Genomic DNA, 24,607 nt, shown 5'->3' on the forward strand with positions numbered 1-24,607 from the left:
TAATCACCCAGTAGCCGAGTTGATTTCTAAGATTCTAAGATGTCTTGTTCCTGTCAGATGTTATGGCCATAGCAGCTAATGTTAACAGCTGACAAGAACAAATGTTCTATTTTAAAAGAAATTAAAAAAAATCCTATCTATAAATTTCATATTTATTCACCCATACAACTAAACAAAACATGACAACATCCTTTCAAATAAAAATGTCTATACTTTCAATTTGCTGTAATAATTAAATCACAAGATTACCAATTTAGAGCTGGAAGGGGGTTTAAAAATCATATAATTCAGCTTCTTCATTTTATAGATTAGGAAGGTAGAGAAGGTAAGCGACTTTCCCAAAGCAACACAGGCAGTAGGCAAATGACATTAAACACATCCATGTTTATATATACATATGCATAGCATGCTTTTCTTGATAAGACTTGGAATAAATCCATAAATATAAATGCTTCATTTCTTTCTTTCTTAAAAAAAATTCTTTCCTTCCATCTTATAATCAATACTATGTATTGGTTCCAAAGCAGAAGAGCCTTGAGATTTGCCCAGGGCCACACAGCTAGGAAGTGTCTGAATCCAGATTTGAACTGGCCTCCTGTTTCTAGGCCTGGCTCTCAATTCACTGAGCCACCTAGCTGCCAGCCTGAAAGCTTCTTTTTTTAAAAGGATTTTAGTGTGTGGGAAGAGATAAAAATATTGGAATCTTCAAGTTTAATAAATAAAGGAATAGGGGAGTGGTGAAGAAGATGACATGTAAATCCTTCAGCTCAAAAATTCTAGGACTCTATGACTAGTGTGGTAGAGTAGATGGAAAGGTTGCTTGGCAGCAGAAGACCTGGTTTCAAGTCCTTCTACTAATACATGCTAGCTGCATGATCTCTATTCTCTCACTCCTCTATGAAGCTCTCCGAGGCTACAGTTTCAGAGAAGGTGCAGAATTGCATTGTAGAGTGGGGTTTCCTTATCTAAGAGTTCCCTACATCAATGAAATCTTAGGTTTGATTCATATCCTCATTTCTATCCTCTGTCTACCATAGATTTTTAAGTGTTAAGAGTCTCAGAACTAGAAAGGACCACAGAAACCATCTAGTCCAACGTATAGCCAAGAATATCTTTCTAAAACTTAACCTATACACCGCCATCCAAATTTTAAGATCTCCAATGTTAGGAAAACCACTATTTCCAAAGATAAGTTATTTTACCTTTGAATAGCTTCTGCTGTTTAATAGGTCTAAGTGTGTGTTTTGGGTGTATTTTTTTTAGAACTTTCATCAACTAATACCCTCTTTAGCATGCTTCCTGAGGTAATTAGTAATAGATCCCCTCAATGATAATGAAAGTTGTTACTAAGTTTCAAAGAAAATTCTATATCAGGAGTTCTGCTGCTGAAAGAACATTTGCCCCAAAGTAGTTAACAGTACGGAAAGAGAAATAGAAAATAATACTTTCTGCTCTAAATCACCAAAGGTGATTTCTCATTCTTGATATCTATATTGTCCGTTAATTCAGTCTTTTTCACATACCTTTTGGCGCAAGTTTTTAACAGATTCTTTAATATAAAGCAAATCTTTACATGGGACATGCTTTTCGAGCATTTTGTCAAAGTTAGGATTGGACATCATGAGAAAAAGCATCTTTCGACCATAATACCTGCAAACATGTAAGAAATATTTCTATCATTTAGACTTAAAAGTTGCTTTAAGAACTTGTATAACTAATTGCAATTTTCATTAATTCAACTTGTGCATAAAATCCTACCTGAAGTTATCAACTCAAACAGATTAAAGAGACAACTACTATTTTGTTCAATCTTTTGAGTACCGAAATCTGCTTTCCAACACTGAGTCCCTTAGGCAAAACTATGAAGCAAGACAAGTATATCTTTGACATTTGCTTCAATGCCTGATAATCTGATTGCCAACTACCTATCTAAAGCTTCTGACTTGAATACCTCAACAGAGCTTGACATTTTAAATAGGAATCCTATAGTCTGATCTTTTCTTTCTCAATCTATATCCCCCCCTGAAAACTTACCTTTCCTGTGTGGCCCTATCTCTCTGGAACCTGTTCTCTGCTTCCCAGTGATAAAATTAACTAGGTAAAGTCTATATTAATGTGTTAATGTAAGTACTTCTCTTCTACAAGGTAAAATACATGAATTTTTATACCAATCTTCTAGAAATGTATTTTTTTTTAAATTATTTTTATAGTGTAAATTTCAAATGCCATAGTTGAACCAATAAAAGTTTAGATTAGCAAGGGGAAGTAAAGGGAAAGTACTAAATGGTAACCTTTAGCTTCTGTAAGTAGATAGCTAGCTGCCTTTTCTGCAAAAGTGCTAGGGTGTCCCTGAAATGAGTTCCAATAGGTCATCCTCTTTTGTCTTCACTTCCAGATATGGATATATAATTTGGGGGGAGGAAGAGATCAAGAAAAGAATGGGCACTGAGGTCTCATAAAATCTAAACAAATCTATTTATCCCTCTATTACAATATCTCTATGATCAGAATATAGCTCAGGACCTAGATCACCATTCCTAAGCAGTTACAAGTTTCTTGAGACAGCTCTAGAACTTACTTAATTCCCTACATTGATCCAGGGGATCTAAGAATCACAATAGGGCCCAAGGATATGGGACAGAAAGATCCTGTGGTTTAGAAAGACCAATAGGCAGGTGATGAGGGACACATTACATGAAAAATATTCAATCTTGAATATTTAATTTTTACTATGCAATAATTTTAAAATTGTAAAGATAAATAAAAAATACTATAAAATGTTAGACTCAATGACTGCCATTAAGGGAAAGTTAAGGAGAGTACTGCAGAAGAATTTTAGCTCCCATAATAATATAACATGGTTCTATCATTCATGAATTTATCTGAATCTTTCCTTCAATTTTATTCTCTGTATCACTTTAGAAATAAGTTCCAAAGATTTACTCACTGCTGTGTGAAATAGCACTTCTATGTCTAAAATATACACCTTTGATGTTTTAAAGGCTTTCTTTTAGTTCTTCTGTCTTATTCTTCACTGGATTAGTTTGAAACAACTTATCAATTATGGTTTTACATGTTTTGATCATATTCCTTTTCAACCGTTATCTTTCTAGACAGAGAAATCTTACTTCTAAAAAATCTATTTCTACATAGCAATCTTTTCATTTTTAATCAGTGATAACCTTCTTTGAACATTCTTTACATATGTCTTATTTCTCTTGAGGGAGAATTAAAAAATGCATATAGTATTCCCAAATACATTATGGTTCTAAACATTGGTAAAATAACATTTTCCATTTCTCCCCATGTTCCTTCTGATGATGTTTAGCATTTTGATGGCCTTTTCACTGCAGTGGCAAACAGGGCCTATATCTTCAATGAATATTGCTCAATGACCCTTAAATCCTTTCCTGGATTGTAATTGATCACTTGCTGCTCATTATTCTACAAGTACAATTTGGATTATGTTTCCCTAGATGCATTACCTTACACTTGCCCACAATGAAGTTCATCTGCCACTTTTCTGCCCACTCACACAGCCTCGTGTCGTTTTCCTGAAGTTCATCCCTGTGACTTGGCATTTCACTACCAAGAAGTGCGTAGTGTCATCTGTAAATTTGGAGAATTCACTGTGCACTCCTTCTTCCAGATCATTCATAAAAATGTTAAACAAGATCAGTCCCAGCACCAATCCCAAGGGACCCCACTGTGGGCACTTCTCCTTTCAGAGAAATGCCCATTTGTCCCTACCCTTTGTGTCTTACTTTTAAGTCAGTTTCCTATTCATGTCAAAATATTCTTCCCAATCCCATGTGCTATTAGAGTAAACTCATTTTATGAGAACCAGCTCACCTAGTTTCTTGTGAACTGTCCTGTGCAAACTTAGCAGCAGCAGGCAATATCCGGTCAGCCAGGTCTTTTGTTCCTGACAAAATCCGTTCTGGTTCCATTTGCTCCACCACATCAGATAAGTGCTGGGCTGTACATCTTCTTACGGCAATGTGTAAATGGCTGCAAGGAAATAATAGTAAAATAAAACTAATTCATGAGATTAACTATTTACCAGAGTTAAGAGTCCTTAGGATAAACCACTAAATTGCTCTTAACTTTTTACTCCAATCCTTCTAGTCTAAAGGACTAGAATCAAGCATTAATAATTTGGACAAGCATTAATAATTTGGATCAGCCACACACTCAACATAGGAAAAAAAAGATATTTATAATTAGTGCCTGGTACATAGCAGGTACTTAATAAAATGTTTATTAAATTTATTGAAAATGATATGTTTCCTTCTAAACCTCTGTGTAAATAATACATAAATTCGTTCTCTTTTTATATAGGCTGGGACAATATGAAATTCCATTTTAGCTAAACTTGTTTCAATTATTTATGAATATTACCTTTGTCCTCCATTTATTAGAGAATTAATTGCACGTGCTGGAGTTACATTATTAACCATAGCCTTCAATGCTTTGTCTACATCTTCTCTTATAAATGTGTTTGATTCACCAGCTTTATGCAACAGGACTTTTACTGTATTATCTATTTCTTGATCCATATTCTTTTTCAGGTGAGTAAAGAGATCACCTAAACAGACCACAGCAGCACGAGAAACTCCAGAGCGTAAATTCTTCACCTAAAAAATTTAAAATCTTAAATAAGACTACTATTTGGTAATAATTTAAAAGGTAAATCACAAAAAATAAAAATCTACTTTTATCAACATTAAATAATCTCACCATTAAATAGCCATATTTCAAAATGTATCAGTAACATATTTTCACCTTCTTGTCTAGGCTTGGGAATCCCTGCTTTCTAGGAAGCTAGAGTTACAAATGGTGAGAGTTTACCACATCCAGAGTAGACCCCGATTCACCATGAAATATTCCTATGCCTCGATCTCCATCTCTAATACTCCCCATGAGTCTGGGCTTCTTATTGGAGAACATGAATTATATCCAGCCCAGATCCATTCTGCTATTTCCATGCAATGTACAGATAATTCTTGCCTTTTTATTTCTGATTCTGGCTCTTTAAATGATAACAAAATCAGTGGTACCAAAACATTCCTCCCTTGCCACCACTCCATATTGTGCTGTCTTTCCCTATTAAGTTATAATTTTCTTCAGAGCAGACTGTCCTGCTTACTTATATGTTTCTCTAAAACGTGGCATTCTGCCAAGCACATAGGAAACACTTAATAAATGCTTTTCTATTCCTTTATTCAGTAGAAATGACCAAAATAGGCAGAGACTGCATTCATCACTACTTTAAAAATGTGCTAACTTTTAAAAAGGTTAAATTTACATATTTATTCTCTACCCAAATATATATTTTTAGGATTACCTCTTGAACAACAGCAAAACTTGTTTCATGCAACTTTATAGTCAATACATCAGAGTGGAAAGCAGATAAACATCGTATAAAATTCAGTCCTTCAATTTTTTTTTCCCTATGGAAAAATAAACCAGTGGTAAAAGCATGATATATCTATGAAATACTTTATTAGACTTGTAAAGAGAATTCACTACCTCTTTCCTGTGACTATATTGGATTAGAAATCTGAAATGAAGTGTCTGCCTAAATTTAATTTGCTTTTATGATCAAAAAGGAACCTTAAAATTTTAGTGTTGGTAACAATGGAATGCCACGAACCACAAGCTGGGTTTATTTTTCCCTTAATGGAATCATATTCTTGTTCTACCATATGTAAGCATTCCTTTTGGAGGAGAGGGAAAAATAAATACAAGTTAATGGAGGTCAAATTTTATAGGATAATAGAAAGTTCAAGTTTACTGACCTTAATATTTTTAAAGAATAATCCTTCTTAGGCTCATGGCACCTTACACATAGTATAGTCTATACAGACTATTGTCTATACATAGTCTATTATTGACTAAATAAAATTTTCACATGTGAAACTTTTCATGATGACCTCAGAGGGCAGGAAGTCATTGAGGCAGCTGTCCTCAATTCCCCAGGTATTTAAATCCTTACAAAAAGATATACTATTAATTGTGTACTCTCCTTTCCTAATAATACCATCTAAGGAAAAAAACCATTCCATATATTACTTTTAGGTGGGTGCTAACTTAGAAAATCTGAAGGTATATTTCAATTTGAAATTCCTGTACCCACAGCAAATTCAACTGTTATTGTTATCATTATCATCATCATCGTCACTGTCATCATCTAACATTTATATAGCATTGTAAGTTTGGGGAAGTGTTTTACATATTATCTCATTTGATCCTCAAGACAACCCTTGCAAGTTGGTGCTTTTATTATCTACATTTTACAGATGAGGAAAACTCAGCCTAAGAGAGGTTAAGTCAGAAGACTTGGGTCACTGAAGTAGTAAGTGTTTGAGACCAGATTGGAACTTGGGTTGTCCTGACTCCAGAGCCAACACTCTCTCCATCTCCCTGTCTGTGTGTTTTACACCTATGGGTGCTTGGGGTGTGTGTGAGGTGAACAGAAGAGGCAGATGTGCTCAGAGTATGCTGTAGCCACAGCACGTCGGGTCATAATTCAAACCCACTGTATAGACTTAAGAAAGTGATGGAAAAAATGTTAACAAAGAAGATTAAAATTTTAAAATGTATTGTAAGAAGATGTATTTCCCTGGAGAGCCAGTGATTTAAACATTTGTCAGCATGCTGCTGTGAGCCAGAGAAGCTGAGAAACTAGGCAGCTAAGAGGCAGAAGTTGGGGTGAGAAATAACTGAGCTGGGGACCAAACTTATCTGGGAGGAGAGAGAGAGCAACCCAGAGATCCATACAGGAAAGAAATTAGGATTTGGATAGGATGAAGTAATCATTTAAAAAGGGGAGGTGGGTGTGTGAGTGATGATGGTTCTAAAAATAATTATCGAGTGGTGCAAAAATTATCTTCTTTTATAATTAAGCAAGAATAATGATTCAAATTATAACCAATCCTTGCCTGTGTCCATGTTGGGAGGTTCTCGACCAGGTCCCTTAAAAAAGGCACCACAGAGGGTCTAATCAATATGCTGGAATATGTCCTCACAGAGTATGTCCTCCATTACAAAGGTACCAGTGGAGTACATTAGCACATTAATTTTTGATGCTCTGCCTTCACTACATGTCCAGCCCACCTTTTCCTATCATACATTTCCCTACTGTCATTTTATACTCTGGTTCTTTAAGGTTCTTTTTAAATTTTATGTTACTTATGCATTATTAAAAATGGCAGTGAGGTGGCTCAGTGGACTGAGAGGCAGGCCTGAAGATGGGAGATTCTGGGTTCAAATCTGGCCCTAGACACTTCCTAGATATGTGACCTGGGCAAGCACTTAACCTCAATTGCCTAGCCTTTACTGTTCTTCTGCCTTGGAGCTGATACTTAGAACTAATTCTAAGAGAGAAGGCAAGGTTAAAAACAAACAAACAAAAAACAGACACACACACACACACACACACACACACACACACACACACACACACACGTACGTTTTGGACAGAGCCAGGAACTGAGAGTCAAGAAGACCTGGACTCAGCCTTCTAAACACAATGGGCAATTAATTAATTTCTAAGTGCTCCAGGCAATTCTTTAAGATGAGAAGTTGTAGAATTGCTAACAATCTATTCCAATAAAGGGTACTTCCTCATTTGATTTCCCAAACGAAAACACTACAGAATTTATCCAGTCCCCAGTAGTTACTAACAATGGCAGCAGCTGGCATTTATGTAGCCCTTATTGGTTTAAAAGCCATTTTATAAATATTTTATTTGATCGTCATAGCAGTTCTGGGAGATGGATGCTATTATTAGTCCCATTTTACAGATGAAGAAATTGAGGTACAGTTTTGAGTGACTAGTCCAAAGGTCACACAGACAATTATTATCTGAGGATGGATGGAAATTAGGTCTTTCTGACTATGGAGCCAGCATTTTATCCACTTGGCCACCCGACTGTCTGTAACATTCCCACTGCCAATATTTCACCTCCGTTCATATACTCGGTGGGCTCGATCAGGCAAAGTGCCAGTTGTGGTGCATGTGTATGTGCACACATGCACATGTGTGGCATATATGTGGCACACACGACTAATCCCTGTTATTCTCCACTACAAACAGCAGACTATGTGCTTTCCCTGTATTATCATTTCTATTTTGGGGGGCAGGATGCATTTTTCTATAAGAATAATGCTATAAGGGGTTAGGTTCCCAAATGAGTTTAAAAAAGTCTTTTATCTACAACACTTAGGTATACTATAGTATTGAGAGCTCTACTCTCAAAATACATGAATAATATTAGTATTCTTAGATTATCTGCATTATGTTTAAGCTATACCAAAAGTTGGATAAACTTGTGGCTGGCCTGGGTACCTAAATACCATTCACAATTTTTTTTTCCTATTAGATGTATTAAATTAAAAGCAAAAGAATTACAAATGAACTTTTGGAACACAGTGGATTTGTAAGTTGTAGTCCCTGTATACTTACCAATCATCATCAGCTAAAAGCCGTAGGGCTTCAGTAAGTGCTACTTCTGGTTTGGAAAAAGGCCGTAGTTCTGATGGATCCATTATTTCTGGACTATGTGTTACAGATGAGATTCTATCTTTGTATTGTGCTCTGGCCCCTGGAGACACTTCACCTATGAAGGTAAACCATATTAAATAATCACAGGCCATTATGCCAAGTTCATCTAAATCATCTAAAAAAAATAATAGAGTCACAGAAAGTCAAATTTATTAACATTAATTTTAAACAAAATTAAATAATTAAGTTAATAATAATGAAAGCCAACACCTATACTTACTATGTGCTTTACAAATAGTACATACTATATGCAAGGCACTATACTAAGCACTTTATAATTATTACCTCATTTGATCCTCAATATGACCCTGGGAACCAGGTGCTATTCTTATCTTATTTTGCAGATGAGGAAACAAAGGCAGACAGAGTGTTAAATGACTTGCCTAGGTTTCCACAACTAGAATGGCTAAGTTTGAATGAATCCAATTCTTTTTGATTCTAGACTTGGCATTTTATTCAATGTGCCAATTGTTTCTGTAGGATAAAAATAATTTAAACCTTCATTTCTTATGTTTAAATTATTTAGAAAATAATTATGAATAAACATGACATTTCATATGCTGCCATATATGTAATTTTTTTCAGGTGTTAGTTTTTTTTCTGTAAGAAGCAGTCTAAGAACTGGTAAATATGTAGAAAGAAGAATTTTAGAAATAAAGATCATGTCTAAACTTAAAATCCATTTAAATAATTTAATAATTCACTGTCTCAATTAAGTCTTTCTGTATCTCTATATAATAAGATTAAACTAAAATACGTATTTGATATTGATGGCAATTTTAATGATCCAAAATCTAAGAATGTTCAATATCAAAAATAATTCACTAGTTAACTTAATTTGAAAAACCTTGGAATAGAACCTATTGAGGACAGAAAGAAGTATAAGAAAGTTCTAGTTTATAAACAGCTTTCAGTCTAATCAGAAAAGACATATAAAAACAACAAAAGCATCTTTAATCTGATTATTTGTATTATTTAATCTGATTATATGTTAGGATAATCTACTGGAATTAGAATAATGTTATATATGGCATATGTGGAAATGAGAAATAATCAAATATTTTGATTTAGAGAATTACTATGTATGATTCTTAATGTTTAACAAAAATCAGACTAAAATTTTATTTCTATTTCAAGAATTTGTAGAATTAACCATTACTACCTTCACAAACAAACTAAAATAACTCCATCCCTTAAGTCTTTAAGTTTATGTGACTAAAAAATGTGATGCCAATAACTAGTGCTCTGGTTTCATCTTGGACAGGTATACTATCCATGCATTATGAGGCTTATAATTAAACATTCTTTTCTTGATTAGACCTACCACCAAAACTTATGTTCTGATTTTATAAAGAACCCAGAATTATCTTCCTATCCTAACACCATGATGCACTGAATAATTTCATTAGATAATGAAATATACTTCACATTAAAATAATATGAATATAATTCAATCTTTCTTTGATGACTCAAGACAACACTGAAAAAGCTTTAGAAGTAGTAAATACAATTTTCTATGTATGTTCCAAACACGAAAATCTAAAATAAGAGTTATAGTGTTTAGTGATTCTGGTTTAAGAACAACAAAACATTTAGCAAACAGCTTTTAGGAGAAACTCCATTTAAAATCACTCTAGACAAGAACATAACCACAAAACATTCTTCACAAACATAAAACATCTAAACAACTGGAAAAGCATTAGTTGCTCATGGGTAGGACAAGCTAATATAATAAAAATGACAACCCTACCTAAATTAATTTACTTATTTAGTGCTATACTTATCAAACTACCAAAACACTTATTCATAGAATTAGAAAAAAAATTATTACAAAGTTCATCTAGAAGAACAAAAGATCAAGATAGTGTTTGATGAACCCAAAGATCCCAGCTTTTGGGACAAGAATCCACTATTTGATAAAAACTGTTGGGAGAACTGAAAAACATTAGAGAAGAAATTAGGTTTAGATCAATATCTTACACCCTATACCAAGATTAACTCAGAGTGGCTAAATGACTTAAATATAAAGAGGGAAATCATAAATAAATTAGTTGAACATAGAATACTATACCTGTCAGATCTATGGGAAAGGAAGGAATTTAAGACCAAGCAGGACATAGAGAACACTACAAAATGTAAAATGAATAATTTTGATTATATTAAATTAAAAAGTTCCTGTACAAACAAAACCAATACAACCAAAATTAGAAGGGAAGGAACAAATTGGTAAAAAAAATTTTATAACACAAACCTCTGACAAAGGTCTCATTTCTCAAATTCATAAGGAGCTAAGTTGATTGTACAAAAAAATCAAGCCATTCCCCAATTGACAAATAGTCAAGGGACATGAACAGGCAGTCTTATTCTCATTTACCTCCAAATTTCAACCCTCTCGAATAGTTACATTTAAAAATATTTGACACAATGTTTTGATGTCAGACGTTTCCCAACACATATCCAATGTTTATTGACATAGTACTTTCCTAAAAAAGTGTTTAATAGTGTAATTATGAGTAATACATATCAATTTTTACTTTTTTCCCCTTAAACCTTTACCTTCTGTCTTAGAATTAATGTGAAGTACTGGTTTTAGGCAGAAGAGTGGTAAAGGCAAGGTAAGGGGGTGGTGGGGGGTGGTAAGTGACTCACCCAGGGTCACACAGCTAGGAAATGGCTCTTAATCCACTGAGCCACCTACCTGCCCCTTTAGTAGTGTTGTAATTGTGAACTTTGTACTTCTGGTTCTGCTTTTCTCACATAGCATCCCTTCATTTCCAATGCATTAAAAAATGATACTGGTAATCTGGAGTCTGGCATTCGGCTCTTGGTTCTGCAATGATTAACTTCTACTTGTAACCACAAATTAGTTAACCTCCCTTCGCTTTTGCTATAAAATGGGATAGTGAGATCTATTCCATAACTATGTCTAATAAAATTAGTCAATCAGTAAGCATTTATTAAATATCTACCAGGGACTACACTAAGCCCTGTGAGGCTACAAAGAAAAGCAAAAGGCAGTGCCTGTTCTCAAGGAGGTCACAATCTAGTGACAACTTGAAAACAACTATGCACAAACATTATATATGGGATAAATTGGAGATAATCAATAGAGGGAATTTAGTTGGGTCTTGAAGTAAAGAAAATCATGAAATCTTAATGCAAGAAGTGAATTTAGGAATCGTATTATCCTTTTACAAATGAGGAAACTGTTAATCCTATGGCTAATGACAGTCAGTGATGTATATAAGGCTGGTCAGAATCAGGACCAGAGCAAAGATCTGACTTTCAGTGCTTCTTCCACTATAGTCTGCACAAAAGAGTCTTGTCAGTATAATCAGTATCTTTTTAACATTAAAAAAAAAAATTATAGACAACAAATTTACCTGACTCTGAAAAAAGTAAAGATGGGGATCTTTTAAAACAGGAAACTCCTTTTGATGAAGGGCTGAAGGCAATATTTTCTAAAGATAAACCTGATATTACCACTTCATCTCCAAAAATACTCAAATCTAGAAGAGAAGAAAAAATAAAAACTAGGAATTTAAATGAAGTATTTAAACTTTTTTTTTTAACCCTTACCTTCCATCTTAGAAACAATAATGGGTGTTGGTTTCAAAGCAGAAGAATGGTAAGGGCTAGGCAATGAAGGTTAAGTGTCTTGCAGAGGGTCACGCTTCTTGTCTGAGGCCACAGCTGAACTACTATCTCAAGACCTAGCTTTCAACCCATTTTTTAAAATAAATGTTTTATACTCAACCCAGCAATTTATTTTCTTTTTAATATGGGATTTTAATATTTGTTCTATAAAGACTATTGTGTCCAATGAAAATATTTTTCTAGTACTGACTGATGTAACATTATGACATTGATCATGTCAAATACTGAAGAAAAGAATATTATATCAGCTAGTGTAAAAATAGCATGAACATACCACAACTGTAGCCCTCATCCCCAATCCATAACTTTAATTGAACTAACTTTCCATTGCCATTTTCTCAGCTTCAGTATGCTTAATTCGTTCTCTGGGATTATGCTCCTTTTTTTCATGATCTTTGACTTCGAAAAGTTCTTTATGACTTATTTCTTTTTCTTCTTTTCTCTTCTGTCTCATCTTGTCATAAGTGGATTTTGAAATAGAAGCTTTAATCTGTATCAAGAATTGAAACATTTGAAGACAGATAAGTAATTTAAGTAATTACTAAAAAATAAAACATATATCCTAGATACCCTGCATAATACCTATCCACATCTATAACAAAGTCAATTCTATACCAAAGAGACAATTAATGGCCATGTAGGTAGGATAAAAATAATAAAATTTCAATGTTGGTACCCAAGTATAGAAAAAGTGGCATGCCATATTGATAACAAAGATGTGGAAAAAAACCTTACTCTTTTTTTAAAGTGATATGGCATTGAGAGTTAAAATACCCAGCAGTCCTACTAGATTGATAGTCTATGGGAATTGTTGATGTTGATAGGCAGTTTAAAAACTTATTTGCAAAAAACATTTCTGGGAACAGCAATATAAAGAAAAAAAAAGGAAACCAATCTGAGTTCCCAACAATTTGGGAGAGGCTATATAGAACCTATGAATAATTCTAGTCTAATAAATAATTCTGTAACGTTGGTGACCCTAGGTTCCTGAAACAGATAGCAAATGACAACAGACAGCAAACTCTAGCAAATTCTCTTAGGCTAGAAAGTCTTTGGAAGGTTTGGAACTACCATATATATATAATTGTTTTCAAAAGATCAGTCTCCCTAAGTTTGGAGATTTATGACCAACAGGCTAGTTATACAACACAGTAACTAATAATATAATGAAAAATATAAAGCAGCAAGCTATGATATGATGAAAAATATAAAATGGCCCTCAGGCCTTTGTGGGCCTCCTTGACTTCATTAAAAAAATTTAATTTTTTGTGTGTATTACAATATTATTATTCCATAAGAATATAATTTTTAAAAATGAGAATTCATATAAAATGATGAAACAAAGAAAATGAAGAAAGCAGAAAAAATATACACATAAAATGGAATGATAGCAAGAAAAACTAATTTTAAAGACATAAGAAACTTTTTTGACTTGTTAGAACTTAGTTATTTCTGTTTCTTAACAAGTGCTAAAAATTAAAAGTCTGAAGTTACTCACATAGCCACGTAAAACCAACGGGGGGGTGGGGGTGGGTTTGAGTGTTTTTATTCTTGTTTAAAATATTTGGAAACTTATATGTAGTAGAAGTTAAAATAATTTCATTTTATGAATTTATGAAAGTCCTAGCAAGGATAAAATTCACTGCTATAAAGATTTCTTAATTCTTCTATTACATAATTGATTTTCACTATGTCACTAGTTTGATACTCTTCTAGTACTTCTTGGAAAAACTGCTTTAGTAGTAGAAACATGGCTGTATTTGATAGGAAGGAAAACCATGGACTATTTATGATCAGTACATTTCAAATTCAGTAGGAGACTGTTACTTTAATCAGAGCACAGTCAAAAGTTTAACATCTAAAGAATACAAGCACCCAGATTTCATACTTAAAAAAAAAATACAGCCTTACATCTTTTTCATTCTCAACATCCAGATATGGTAGATTGTTCTGTTGAACTGCTCTTCCATAAATCCCTGATGGTGGTTCAATACTTGGTTTAATAGAGAATGTATCCCCATTTTCCACAGAAGGTATCACTGATTGGTTGCTTGTAACTGGAACTGAACTTGAAATTCCAAAAACACCTGAAATCAATCAACCAGCAAATATTTATTGAATGTCTGTGCACAAGGTACTGTGAGAAATATACAAAGATAGAGTCTGCCTTGAAGAGGCTTATAATTTAGTTGGGGAGATAAATTTTAATACAGAAAGCTAAATAATAGCATGATACAATAGTATAAGAGATATTAGAAAACAATGGATTTATTGTTAAATGAATATTACAGATAAGTGCTGCAAATTCAGAGACAAGATTGAACTAAGTTGATTCTAAAATCAAACACAGGGGGCAGCTGGGTAGCTCAGTGGATTGAGAACTATGCTTAGAGAGGGGAGGTCCTAGGTTCAAATCTGACCTCAGATACTTCCTAGCTATGTGATCCTGGGCAAGTCACTTAACCCCCATTGCCTAGCCCTTACCACTCTTCTGCCTTGGAACCAATAGACAGTATTGATTCCAAGAGGGAAGGGAAGGGTTCTACTAAAAAAATAAATAAATAAAAATCAAATCAAATCAAAAACAGGAAAGATTTGATCTTTCAAGATAGGTAGGACTGAGAAGAGATCAGAATAGAAAACAAACAAACATTATGGGGAAGGGAACAAGACATGTTGGGAGGGAATACAGAGAACTGTGGGTAGATTAGTTCACTGGAGCAAAAGATAAATGTAAAAGAACAAGAGAAAAAGCTATAAAGGATGACTGGAGTAAATTGATAAAGACCTTTAATGTAGGTCTAATCTCTGTCCTAAAGGCAATACAGAGCCATCAAAGAGAATTAATTATAAGCAGGAGAATGACATCAAATGAAATGGCATTAATATGTATTTTTACAGTTGAAAAAATTATAAACTCTATAAATATCATTTAGAATTCTTTTCCCTTTAACACGAAACTAAGAGTTAAATTCTTTTTTGTTTTCTATGTAAGTAGAAACCATCAATTTAAGCTTATCATATAATGAACAAGCAAAAATTGCCATCCTAATTCTAGATTTCATAAAACCTATTGTAAAAAAAATACTATATATGTATATAGTACAAGGCATTTAAAGGTCTTGGCTATAATGAATGTATTACTATACACTGTAATTACTAAGTCATTCACTAATATGCTTACACAAGATGGGGGGGGGGAGAGGAGAAACCACTTTATGTGAATTCATCTTTGAATTATTAGTGAATATAAATAAGTACTCATTCATTTCTAAGTAATTTCAATTTAAAAGATTATCTTCAAAATTTCTACTGAATAAACACCTGAATTAAACAAAATTCTCCCTTTTTATTTCAAATAGATAAGCTTTCCTATGTGTGAAGACTATATACAAGGCTAAATAATTTTGAAATCTTAATACCTTTTCCAACAACTACTACTGAGTCTTCTGATAAGGCATTTGTTGAAGTGAAGTCAAAATTGGAAATTTGCTGTAAATTTGTTGACCCTGTAAGTCCTAAAAAAATAGGTTTAAAAAGAGAATAAAATTTTTCTAATTGTTTTTCACTTCAATTATTTATAATGTAACAGCCTTTAAAATATATTTTTTCATACATTCAAATATAAAAAGAATTAACAAGCACTTTACAAATCTCAAAGTACTATGTAAATCACACTATTAGAATGATTATCATCTACATTTCAATAACAAGTGCTTTATGTTTTTAAAATGTTTGAAAAAGACTAGAAATGGAAAATGAAAAACATTATGTCTATATTTGCTAACAGCTTGATTATAGTTTGAATGAAACAACTGCTTATGGCCAATTTGGTCAAACAACCAGTTTATTTATTCCTCTTCCAAATGATTAATTGAATGAAAGTTGATTGAGCCTGGTGAGGCTTACCTCCAGATTATCTACACTAATGGAGAGAAATACTATGCAACCTGAAAATCATTACTATTTGGCTTTGGTATGTAGCATTTATTGCAATAGATTCTCTTTGATATTTGTTTATTGACTTTGGTAAGTATAAAAATTTGTATTTTTAGTGCATGTGAAGTGATAGCAAAAGGAGATAGTCCCAAAAGTTGCACAATGGGAAATATAAACCAACACAGGATTAAAACTTGGAAAATACACAGAACTAATCAAAGGTTATAATTAACATCTGACAACTTACATTAAGGAAAAAAATAACAGCCACTGAAAGAGCATGAACCATTGAATATTTTTTACTGAATTAGAATTTGCATACTACTTTTTTATATCTATTTATTCTCCTGCAAGAACAGAAACTATTAATCATTAAGTAGACTATGAAGAAAAAAGTCCAAAACAAACTTCATACAAATGTGCCATATTTACTCACAATTTCCTCCCCTTTCCCCTAATACTTTCACTTTATAAATGGATTTCAAGGAAAAGAACATCTCAGGCCTGGTCTATTAGCAACCTTAATTAACTTGATCTCAAAGAAAGAGCAAATTGGGGCAAAATTTCAATGTGGCAAAAGGTAAGCTTAGGGAGATAGACAGAGGACCAGATGATCCTATGAAAATATATATGCTTAGGCTTATTTTTTAAAAATATATGCATATACATATATGCATATTGTTATTATAAATATATACACATACATACAGGCTGAAATAACTATTTGTGACTGGATTTTTTTTAAGCTGCCCGTGATATTAATTTTAACTTTATTTCACTGGTATGAAAAAATATGGAGGGGAGAGGGGTGATAGGGCTAATAAGATGTAAAAAGGAAAAAGCCCATAGAATATAGTATATGATTTACCCTAGGGCCCACTCCCCCCACTTTTACTCAAAAATAGTGACTCACCCAGAGTTACACAGCAATCAGTAGCAAAGTTAACTGGAATCTAAATCTACAGGCAATCCCCGCTTTTTGCTGCAATGCACTCCTGGAAACCACATCAGAAAGCAGAATGGCGAAAAATGGATTATTTTTTTCATATGCACTGTGTAGTCTGGAACTACCCTTGTCCACCACTAGGTGGTGGCTTTGCCTTGATATTGAATGCTGAGTTTACAGGGTCAATGAGAAACTGAGGGAGGAGCAGCTGAAAATGACTGGTCAATCAAAGACAAACTGATAAAAGAGCAGATCAAGGCTGTAAAAAGTGAAATAAAGGAGCTTTTTAGGCACTGCTGGATATGTTGGTAGGTGAAATTTGAGGCAGCGAAAAGCGGGTTCTGCCTCTAATGGTTTCTTTATTAATCTTTCATTCCTAAATTAAGTATTACAGTAAGCAAGCTTTCCTGAGTAGAAAACATAGGAAAATGGTTTGCTAATGATAGAGAATTGATATTTACATTTGTAATTTCCTTTCTTTTTAAAGTTTGGGGTAACAACTTTGATCTATAAACTACCTACATCTTTCCAGAGTCAGAAGTGCATTGGTAGGTCAACTGCCTCTGAAATCTGGGCCTAGGAGAGGAAGGGAGGGAAAAAAAGAAGCAAGAAAAGGCACAAGACAGTTACTAAGGAATGAATCTTTTTCTGTTTCATCAAAAATAAAACCTATTTTTAATAGTAATGCTTTTATTGGAAAGAAAAATCCTTATTTCAGTGAAGAAAAAGAACACTAAGTGTAGGTATATAAACATTTTTTTTTAAGTCTTCTCAAACTCAAAGTGTGGGGAAGAAATAATCAAGCAGAGAAAATATATGAGTAAATATGGTAAAAAAAATCACTTTATACAACATATAAGGACAACTGGCTGCTATTATGACTAAATAGGGCAATTACTCTAATATACCATAAGCTGAATTCCTTTACTGAGACATAAGTATTCCCAATTCCTTCCCCCTATTTCTTTAGTTTCTTATGTATTGTAGAAATAATCGACACAACAGATGTTCTGGTAAGGAACCATTCCACATAAATATTCACTAGGATCCATGTTTTTACTTCTTATACAATTAAATTAATGGGATATGTTTCTATTCCAAGCACAAAATTTTACTTTGTTTTCACTAGATTTGCTGAAATTTTCAGTTTATAAAATAGCATACTGTATGATTACATAAAAATTCCTTACTCCCTCGAAGAAAGGTTTTTATAAATTTGAACACTAGATAGCTGAAAATGACAGCATTACCTCCAGAGTTTGTACCTTTGAAAATTTTCTTCCTCCCTAAATCTCCCACCTCCAATTCTAAGGGGTGTAAATATAAACAGCAAGACTTTCTGAAGGTTTGAATAGAATAGTTGAAAAGGGATATAAACTCTTTATAAGGTGCTAGGAATTGTTAAATGCTTAAGGCTTTAAATATTTATCCACAACATTTCCTTAACTTGTTTCTACCAGTTTTAATAGTAAAATAACTTTAAAAGTATTTGTATTTTGTGGGGTACTAATGAGAAAATTCTATTGGGTAAACATAATACTTAATAATTCATTTCTATAAGCCTGTAGGGAAGTCCACAAACCTTTTGTATGTTTATAATGCTTCAGGTGTTCTTTATTTTGCATTTTAAAAGCACTAGGTGAAGCATCTTGCAACTTGTCATCTTCAAAATCACCACAACCATAACCATAACTCAGACGTTGGCCAATTATGCTCACGTTTGATGTAATTCCTGTGAAATAAAATGTATGTCAAATGTATTTAAAGATGAAGGTGATTCAGTATAATTTGAACAAACCTACTTCATTCACAAACTTAGCTTCTTCAATTCTTTTTAAAGGAGAGGCACATAAAATTAGACATGACAATAATCATTAAAAAAATTCTGATCAAGGGGGCAGCTGGGTGGCTCAGTGGATTGAGAGCCAGACCTAGAGACAGGAGGTCCTCGGTTGAAATCTGGCCTCAGACACTTCCCAGCTGTGTGACCCAGGGCAAGTCACTTGACCCCCATTGCCTAGCCCTTACCACTCTTCTGCTTTGGATCCAATACACAGTATTGACTCCAAGATGGAAGGTAAGGGTTTCTAAAAATAAAATTCTGATCAATCAGTAATTTCCATAATAACAATATGAGAAAATGTAATAGCATATGTGGCAAAAAGAAAAGCAATTTCAAGAAATCTGTGAGCTAAACAATAAATGAAAATATTTTTAGCTCTTAAAATATAATCTCTTTATTTTTTATTTATAAAAATTATGACAGGGACATAAATTTAAACCACTCCCCTTCCAATTCTGAAATTCATTAAAAGGCAGACTTTTCACACTGTGATCATATTATAGTTCAAAATTTCTATTCTTTCCGTGCTCCTCATAATGTATGGGCACACACGCAAATGCACACGCACACGCACACGCGCACACACACACACACACACACACACACACACCCTCTTATGGAAGTGGAATACAACCACAGAATATTACTTTAGCAAATATTATAAAAAAGATTCTAATAATACTTTAATATATCTTATGTCCTGTCTAGAAACTGCCAATATTATTATTTGTGTTGCTGGCATGAATTCAATCATTTGGTTAAATTTAAAAACCTGACTAGGACCTTTAAAAGTTCTAATCCATTTAATAGTCAAGGAAATACACTGTCCTCATTTTAGTAAAGTTTCTTATAACAATAATGATGATGATAATTTGTGATATGCTATCAAGTTTTAAATTGGTCCTTCTCAAATTTTCCTAGAGTTCCTAGGATATCTCTTCTGATTTTATCATACTCTTATTCATCATATTTGTTCTGTAAATGTCATATCTGCCCCCTTGTACTCTGATACTTACTAATATGACTGTGGATGAGACACTTAACCTCTGTATGCTTCAGTTTCCATAACTATAAAATGGGAATAATAATAGTACAAACCACCCAGGGTTGTTGTGAGGAAAAATTGAGATAATATTTGTAAAGCACTTTGCAAACAACATTAAAGCACTATATAAATAGTAGTTAATACTATGAAGTAGAATGTAAACTCTTTATAAACATTACATCAGACATAAATTTATAGAAGGTCTAATAACCTGATATATGGTTTTATAAGTTAGAACTGGAATAATGAAAAGAGTAGCAGAGTAATGAAATAGAAACAACAGTGTGCTTGTAATCCAGAGAACCTGGACCAAGTAGGAGGTAGTGAGTACAGTTGATAGAGAGAACTGGTCCCAGAGTTAGGAAACAAGACTCAGGTTTAAGCTCCCCTTCTGATACCAATATTGGAGGGGAGGGGGAAGGTAAAATGACCTGGAAAACAGGAAATGGAGAGATAATTGAAGAATCATGGGACTACCTGAAAACCATAACTAAAAAATAAAAATGACAAACCTAGATGCCATTTTTCAATAAATCAAAACTGAAAACTGCCCAGATTTATTAGAACCAGAGAAAAACCAAAATTATAATCTAACATCCTCTTGAAAGAAATCTCAAAATGAAAACTCCCAGGAATATCAGAACTAAAATTCATAGCTTACAAGTCAAAACAAAATATTGCAAGTATCTAGGAATGAAAGTATTAAGGAATTATAGGCTTCATGCAAGACCTGGCAGGTAGAATTATAAAAAGATTTTGGAGTAAGGCAAGTCAAAATATATACAGCTTACCACCAAGAATAATTTACTAAGAATAAGTGCAAATAATCTTACAGAGCAATATCAAGTACCGTATTTGAACAGAGAAATGGTAAAAAGGTGAACAGAAATTTTGAAATCAGAGGAATCTAGAAAGCTAAAAATGTTTGAAAACTGGGAGTATAGAATGATGAAATGCTTACATTAAAATAAAAGAAGAAACAAGTGTCCCTAATTTTTTCAACAGTCAAAGAGGTATAATTTATATAAGGGAAACAGAATGCTTGTGGATTTTTTTTTCCTGTTTTGATGGTTTTCATAGAGGAAAGGAAAGGGAAAGAGAAAAGAAATAGACTATAAAAGAAAGGCGGAAGGGGTAGAGAACTTAACTATTTTTTGTAATGAAGAATTGTGAGAAAAGTATAAATAAACATGGAAGGGATGAGGGGGAAAAAGAACAATACATGAACCTTATTCTGCTCTGAACCAGTCAGTGGATATGTATTTATTAGGTGCCTACAATGTGCCAGGAACTGTGCTAAACACTAGGGATACAAAAAGAGGCAAAAATAAGTATCTGCCTGGTCCAAGGAGCTCACAAATAGGGGAGATGAAAAAACAAATATGCTATATACAAGGTCAATAGAAAATAACTGAGAGAAGATATTATTAGATTTTAGAAAGGTTAGAAAGATTCCTGTTAAACAGACTTGAAGGAAGCCAGGGAATCTAGAAAGGAGAGAACTCTAGAACTGGGAAACAGAAAATTCCAGGAGCTGAGAGACAGTGTCTCATTTGTGGAATTGAAAAGACACTTGTGTCACTGAATCAGAGTATGTGGAAAGAAGGATAACAGAATGGATTAAAAGCCAGAATCCCACAATATGCTGTTTACATGAAACACATTTAAAGGAGGGTCATATATAGAATAAAGGTAAAGAGGTGGAACAAAATCTACTATACTTCAGCCAAAGTTAAAAAAAGCAGAGATAGTGTTTATGATCTCAGACTGACTGTAATGAAATACTATTGAGGCATAGGAAATGACAAACATGATGATCAAAAAAGACCCTATATAAAGACTTATATGAAGTGATGCAAAGTGAGGTAAGCAGAATCAGGAGAGCATTGTACACAGTAATAGCAACAAAATACAATGATCAACGATGAATGATTTAACTATTATCAGCAATGCAAGGATCCAGAACAACTTCAAGGAACTCATGATGGCTATCCACTGCAGATTGAAGCACGACATTCTTCACCTTATTTCCTCCATAAAATTTTCTCTAGTATAAATGATATGTCTTCTTTATCAACATAATGAATATGGAAAAATGTATTGTATGATAATAAATGTACAATCTACATCATATTACCTGCCTTCTTGGGGGGAGTGGGATAGGAATGGGAGAGAGGGAGAAAACATGGACTAAAAAATGGTAAAAACAATTATGAAAATTGCACCAACATAATCTGTGGGGAAAAAAAACAACAAAAAAGTTTGTGGTAAGGAATTATATATAAAAAGACTGGGGAGGGGATGTTGGGATGGGACAGCACAGGGAAGTAAAAGAATGAGATTGGTTATAAATAGTTTTGGCTGAACAGAGCATTTTATATTTGATAGTCAAAGTGATAGGGAGCCAGGGAACCACTTGAGTTTACTGACCCAGGGGAGTGGGATGGGAGCACACAATGTTGGACCTGTATTTAGAAAAATCACTTGGGTAGATAAATAGAAGAATGACTGGAGTGGGAAGAAATCTGAGGCAGACAAGACTCACCAGCAGATTGTGACAAAAATCCAGGGATGAGGTTATGAAGGCCTGCACTAGAGTGGTGGCAGTGGCAGAGGAGAGAAGGGACATACAGGAGAGATGTTGCAACTAAGAAATCAAAAAGCCCTGGCAGCAGATTGCAGAATATGGCATACAGCAAGGAGTTAAACACAACACGTGTCAGTGTGGAGGACTGGGAGGCAATGGTGTTCCCCTTAACAATAATTGGGAGTCTAGACAAGGTAGAGCTTATGGGACAAAATATAAGTTCAGGTTTGAACATGCTGAGTATAATAAATCTATCAGATATCTAGTTTGAGATATTTGACAGGCACTTGAAGATGTGAGACTGAAGGGCAACAGAGAAATTAGGGCAGAATAAATAGATGTGACAATCCTGAGAAAGAGATAATTATCCATGGAAGCTTATGAGGTCATTAAGTAGAGGAAAAAGAGTAAAAGACTTAAGACAGAGACATGTGGGACACCCTCAGTTAGTGGGCATGAGATTGAGGAGAGTGAGATTTTCAAGGAAAAGAAGGTGATCAACAGAGTGAAAGGCTGAAAAGAGGTAAAGAAGAATGAGAACTGAGAAGCAGTTACTGGATTTGGCGATTTGGAGATCAATGGTAAGTTTGGAGAAATCAAGTTCAGTTGAAAGATGAGTTTAGAAACCGAACTATAGAGTTAAGAAGAGAGTAAGAGAAGAAATGGAGGCATCTATTGTAGATGGACTTCTCAAGGAGCTTAGTCACAAAGGAGAAAAGAGATATAGGATGATAGCAGAGAATGAGGGAAGGATTTTTGAGAATGACAGAGACATGGGTGTGTTTGTAGGTAGCAGGAAAGGAGCAGTAAACAGGGAGAGATCATAGCTAAGAGATGAGGGGGCCATCTGTTGGAGATAGAAAAGGGTTGCTTCACTAATTCATTCTGGAAGGCAATTTGGAATTATGCCCAAAGGGCTTTAAAAGAATGCATATCTTTTGATCCAGCAATACTACTACTAGGTCTATATACCAAAGGGGGGGAAAAAAAAGATGAGAAAGGACCTGTATGTAAAAAATATTTATAGCTGCGCTTTTTGTGGAAATTAAAGGAATGTCTCTCAATTGGGGAATGGATGAGCAAATTGTGGTATATGATGGTAATGGAATACTACAGTGCTGTAAGGAATGATGAACAGGATACTTTCAGCAAAGAGCTAGAAAGACCTATGTGATGTAAACCTTAAAATTTCTTAGACTTATAAATGTTGGAAATTTCACCATTGGGAAATTTCATACTTGAAAAATTTCCTACTGATAGTAAGAACTCTATTGGAATGTGAACTCCCTTGGCATGGGAGGGTCATTCTCCTCCCTACTTAAGATTTCTTTAGGACAGAAACCTTTTGCTGAACAATGGAAAGGGCTTTGACCTATGCTTAAGCATAGAACAGGAAGTTCTTTGAGTCATGATTGATTTTAGAATTGATACAATAGAGATACTTGGAATGACAGAACCAGGTCTTGGAACTTCCAATCTCCACCCTACTCAGGGTAATAGGATTTAGGAAGGGCTGCAGCAAAGGATCAAGATTTAATTATTTGAGAATATGACCTTCAACAGACATGTGCAAAACCACAGACCTCTGGGCGGTCCTGGGTTAAGCTAGAGCCACCATTGGCACAGGGAAGACATGGACAGTGATTGGTAGATGTGAGAACTGAGGGGAGGGAACTTGAATGGTTTCCTTAAAGATAGTGGGGTCTGAGGACTAGGGAGGAGGTTGGAGAGGTTTTGCTCTGAGAAGCTTGCTCTGAAGGAAGCTGGAGGTGGAGGTCCCTGAGACTGTTTCTCCATTTTGGTCACGTGAGTGATAGGGATTGATCTCTTTTCTTTTCCTCAGCTATATGAGAGAGAGAGAGCGAGAGCGAGAGCGAGAGCGAGAGCGAGAGCGAGAGAGAGAGAGAGAGCGAGAGAGAGAGAGAGAGAGCTCTCTCATACCTTTCTTCCTCCTGTTTGTAATTAAACTCCATAAAAGGTTGACTGCTGACTTGAGTTCATTGAGGACTTTTGATTCTCTA

General features: G+C 34.1%; 1 protein-coding gene across 9 annotated transcripts in view; it reads right to left on the reverse strand.

Moving 5' to 3' along the window:
• Window positions 1-24,607, reverse strand: part of TOGARAM1 (TOG array regulator of axonemal microtubules 1) — a 96,228-nt gene that overhangs the window by 10,997 nt on the left and 60,624 nt on the right. For 2 of the 9 annotated variants that reach the window (XM_016424134.2, XM_016424133.2), the window contains exons 8-17: window positions 18,694-18,843; window positions 15,649-15,744; window positions 14,138-14,313; window positions 12,548-12,716; window positions 11,953-12,078; window positions 8,471-8,624; window positions 5,348-5,453; window positions 4,402-4,637; window positions 3,853-4,011; window positions 1,524-1,650 (exon numbers count right to left, since the gene is read on the reverse strand). In XM_016424134.2, the coding sequence (XP_016279620.1) occupies window positions 1,524-1,650; window positions 3,853-4,011; window positions 4,402-4,637; window positions 5,348-5,453; window positions 8,471-8,624; window positions 11,953-12,078; window positions 12,548-12,716; window positions 14,138-14,313; window positions 15,649-15,744; window positions 18,694-18,843 (1,499 nt within the window). Of the gene's footprint in view, window positions 1-1,522; window positions 1,651-3,485; window positions 3,610-3,852; window positions 4,012-4,401; window positions 4,638-5,347; window positions 5,454-8,470; window positions 8,625-11,952; window positions 12,079-12,547; window positions 12,717-14,137; window positions 14,314-15,648; window positions 15,745-18,693; window positions 18,844-24,607 lie in introns of those variants that run through there. The other 7 variants (XM_056810771.1, XM_056810769.1, XM_056810772.1 and 4 more) reach the window with 4 other exon arrangements.

This window comes from Monodelphis domestica, chromosome 1, assembly GCF_027887165.1.
Source record: "Monodelphis domestica isolate mMonDom1 chromosome 1, mMonDom1.pri, whole genome shotgun sequence".
Taxonomy (NCBI): Eukaryota; Metazoa; Chordata; class Mammalia; order Didelphimorphia; family Didelphidae; genus Monodelphis; species Monodelphis domestica.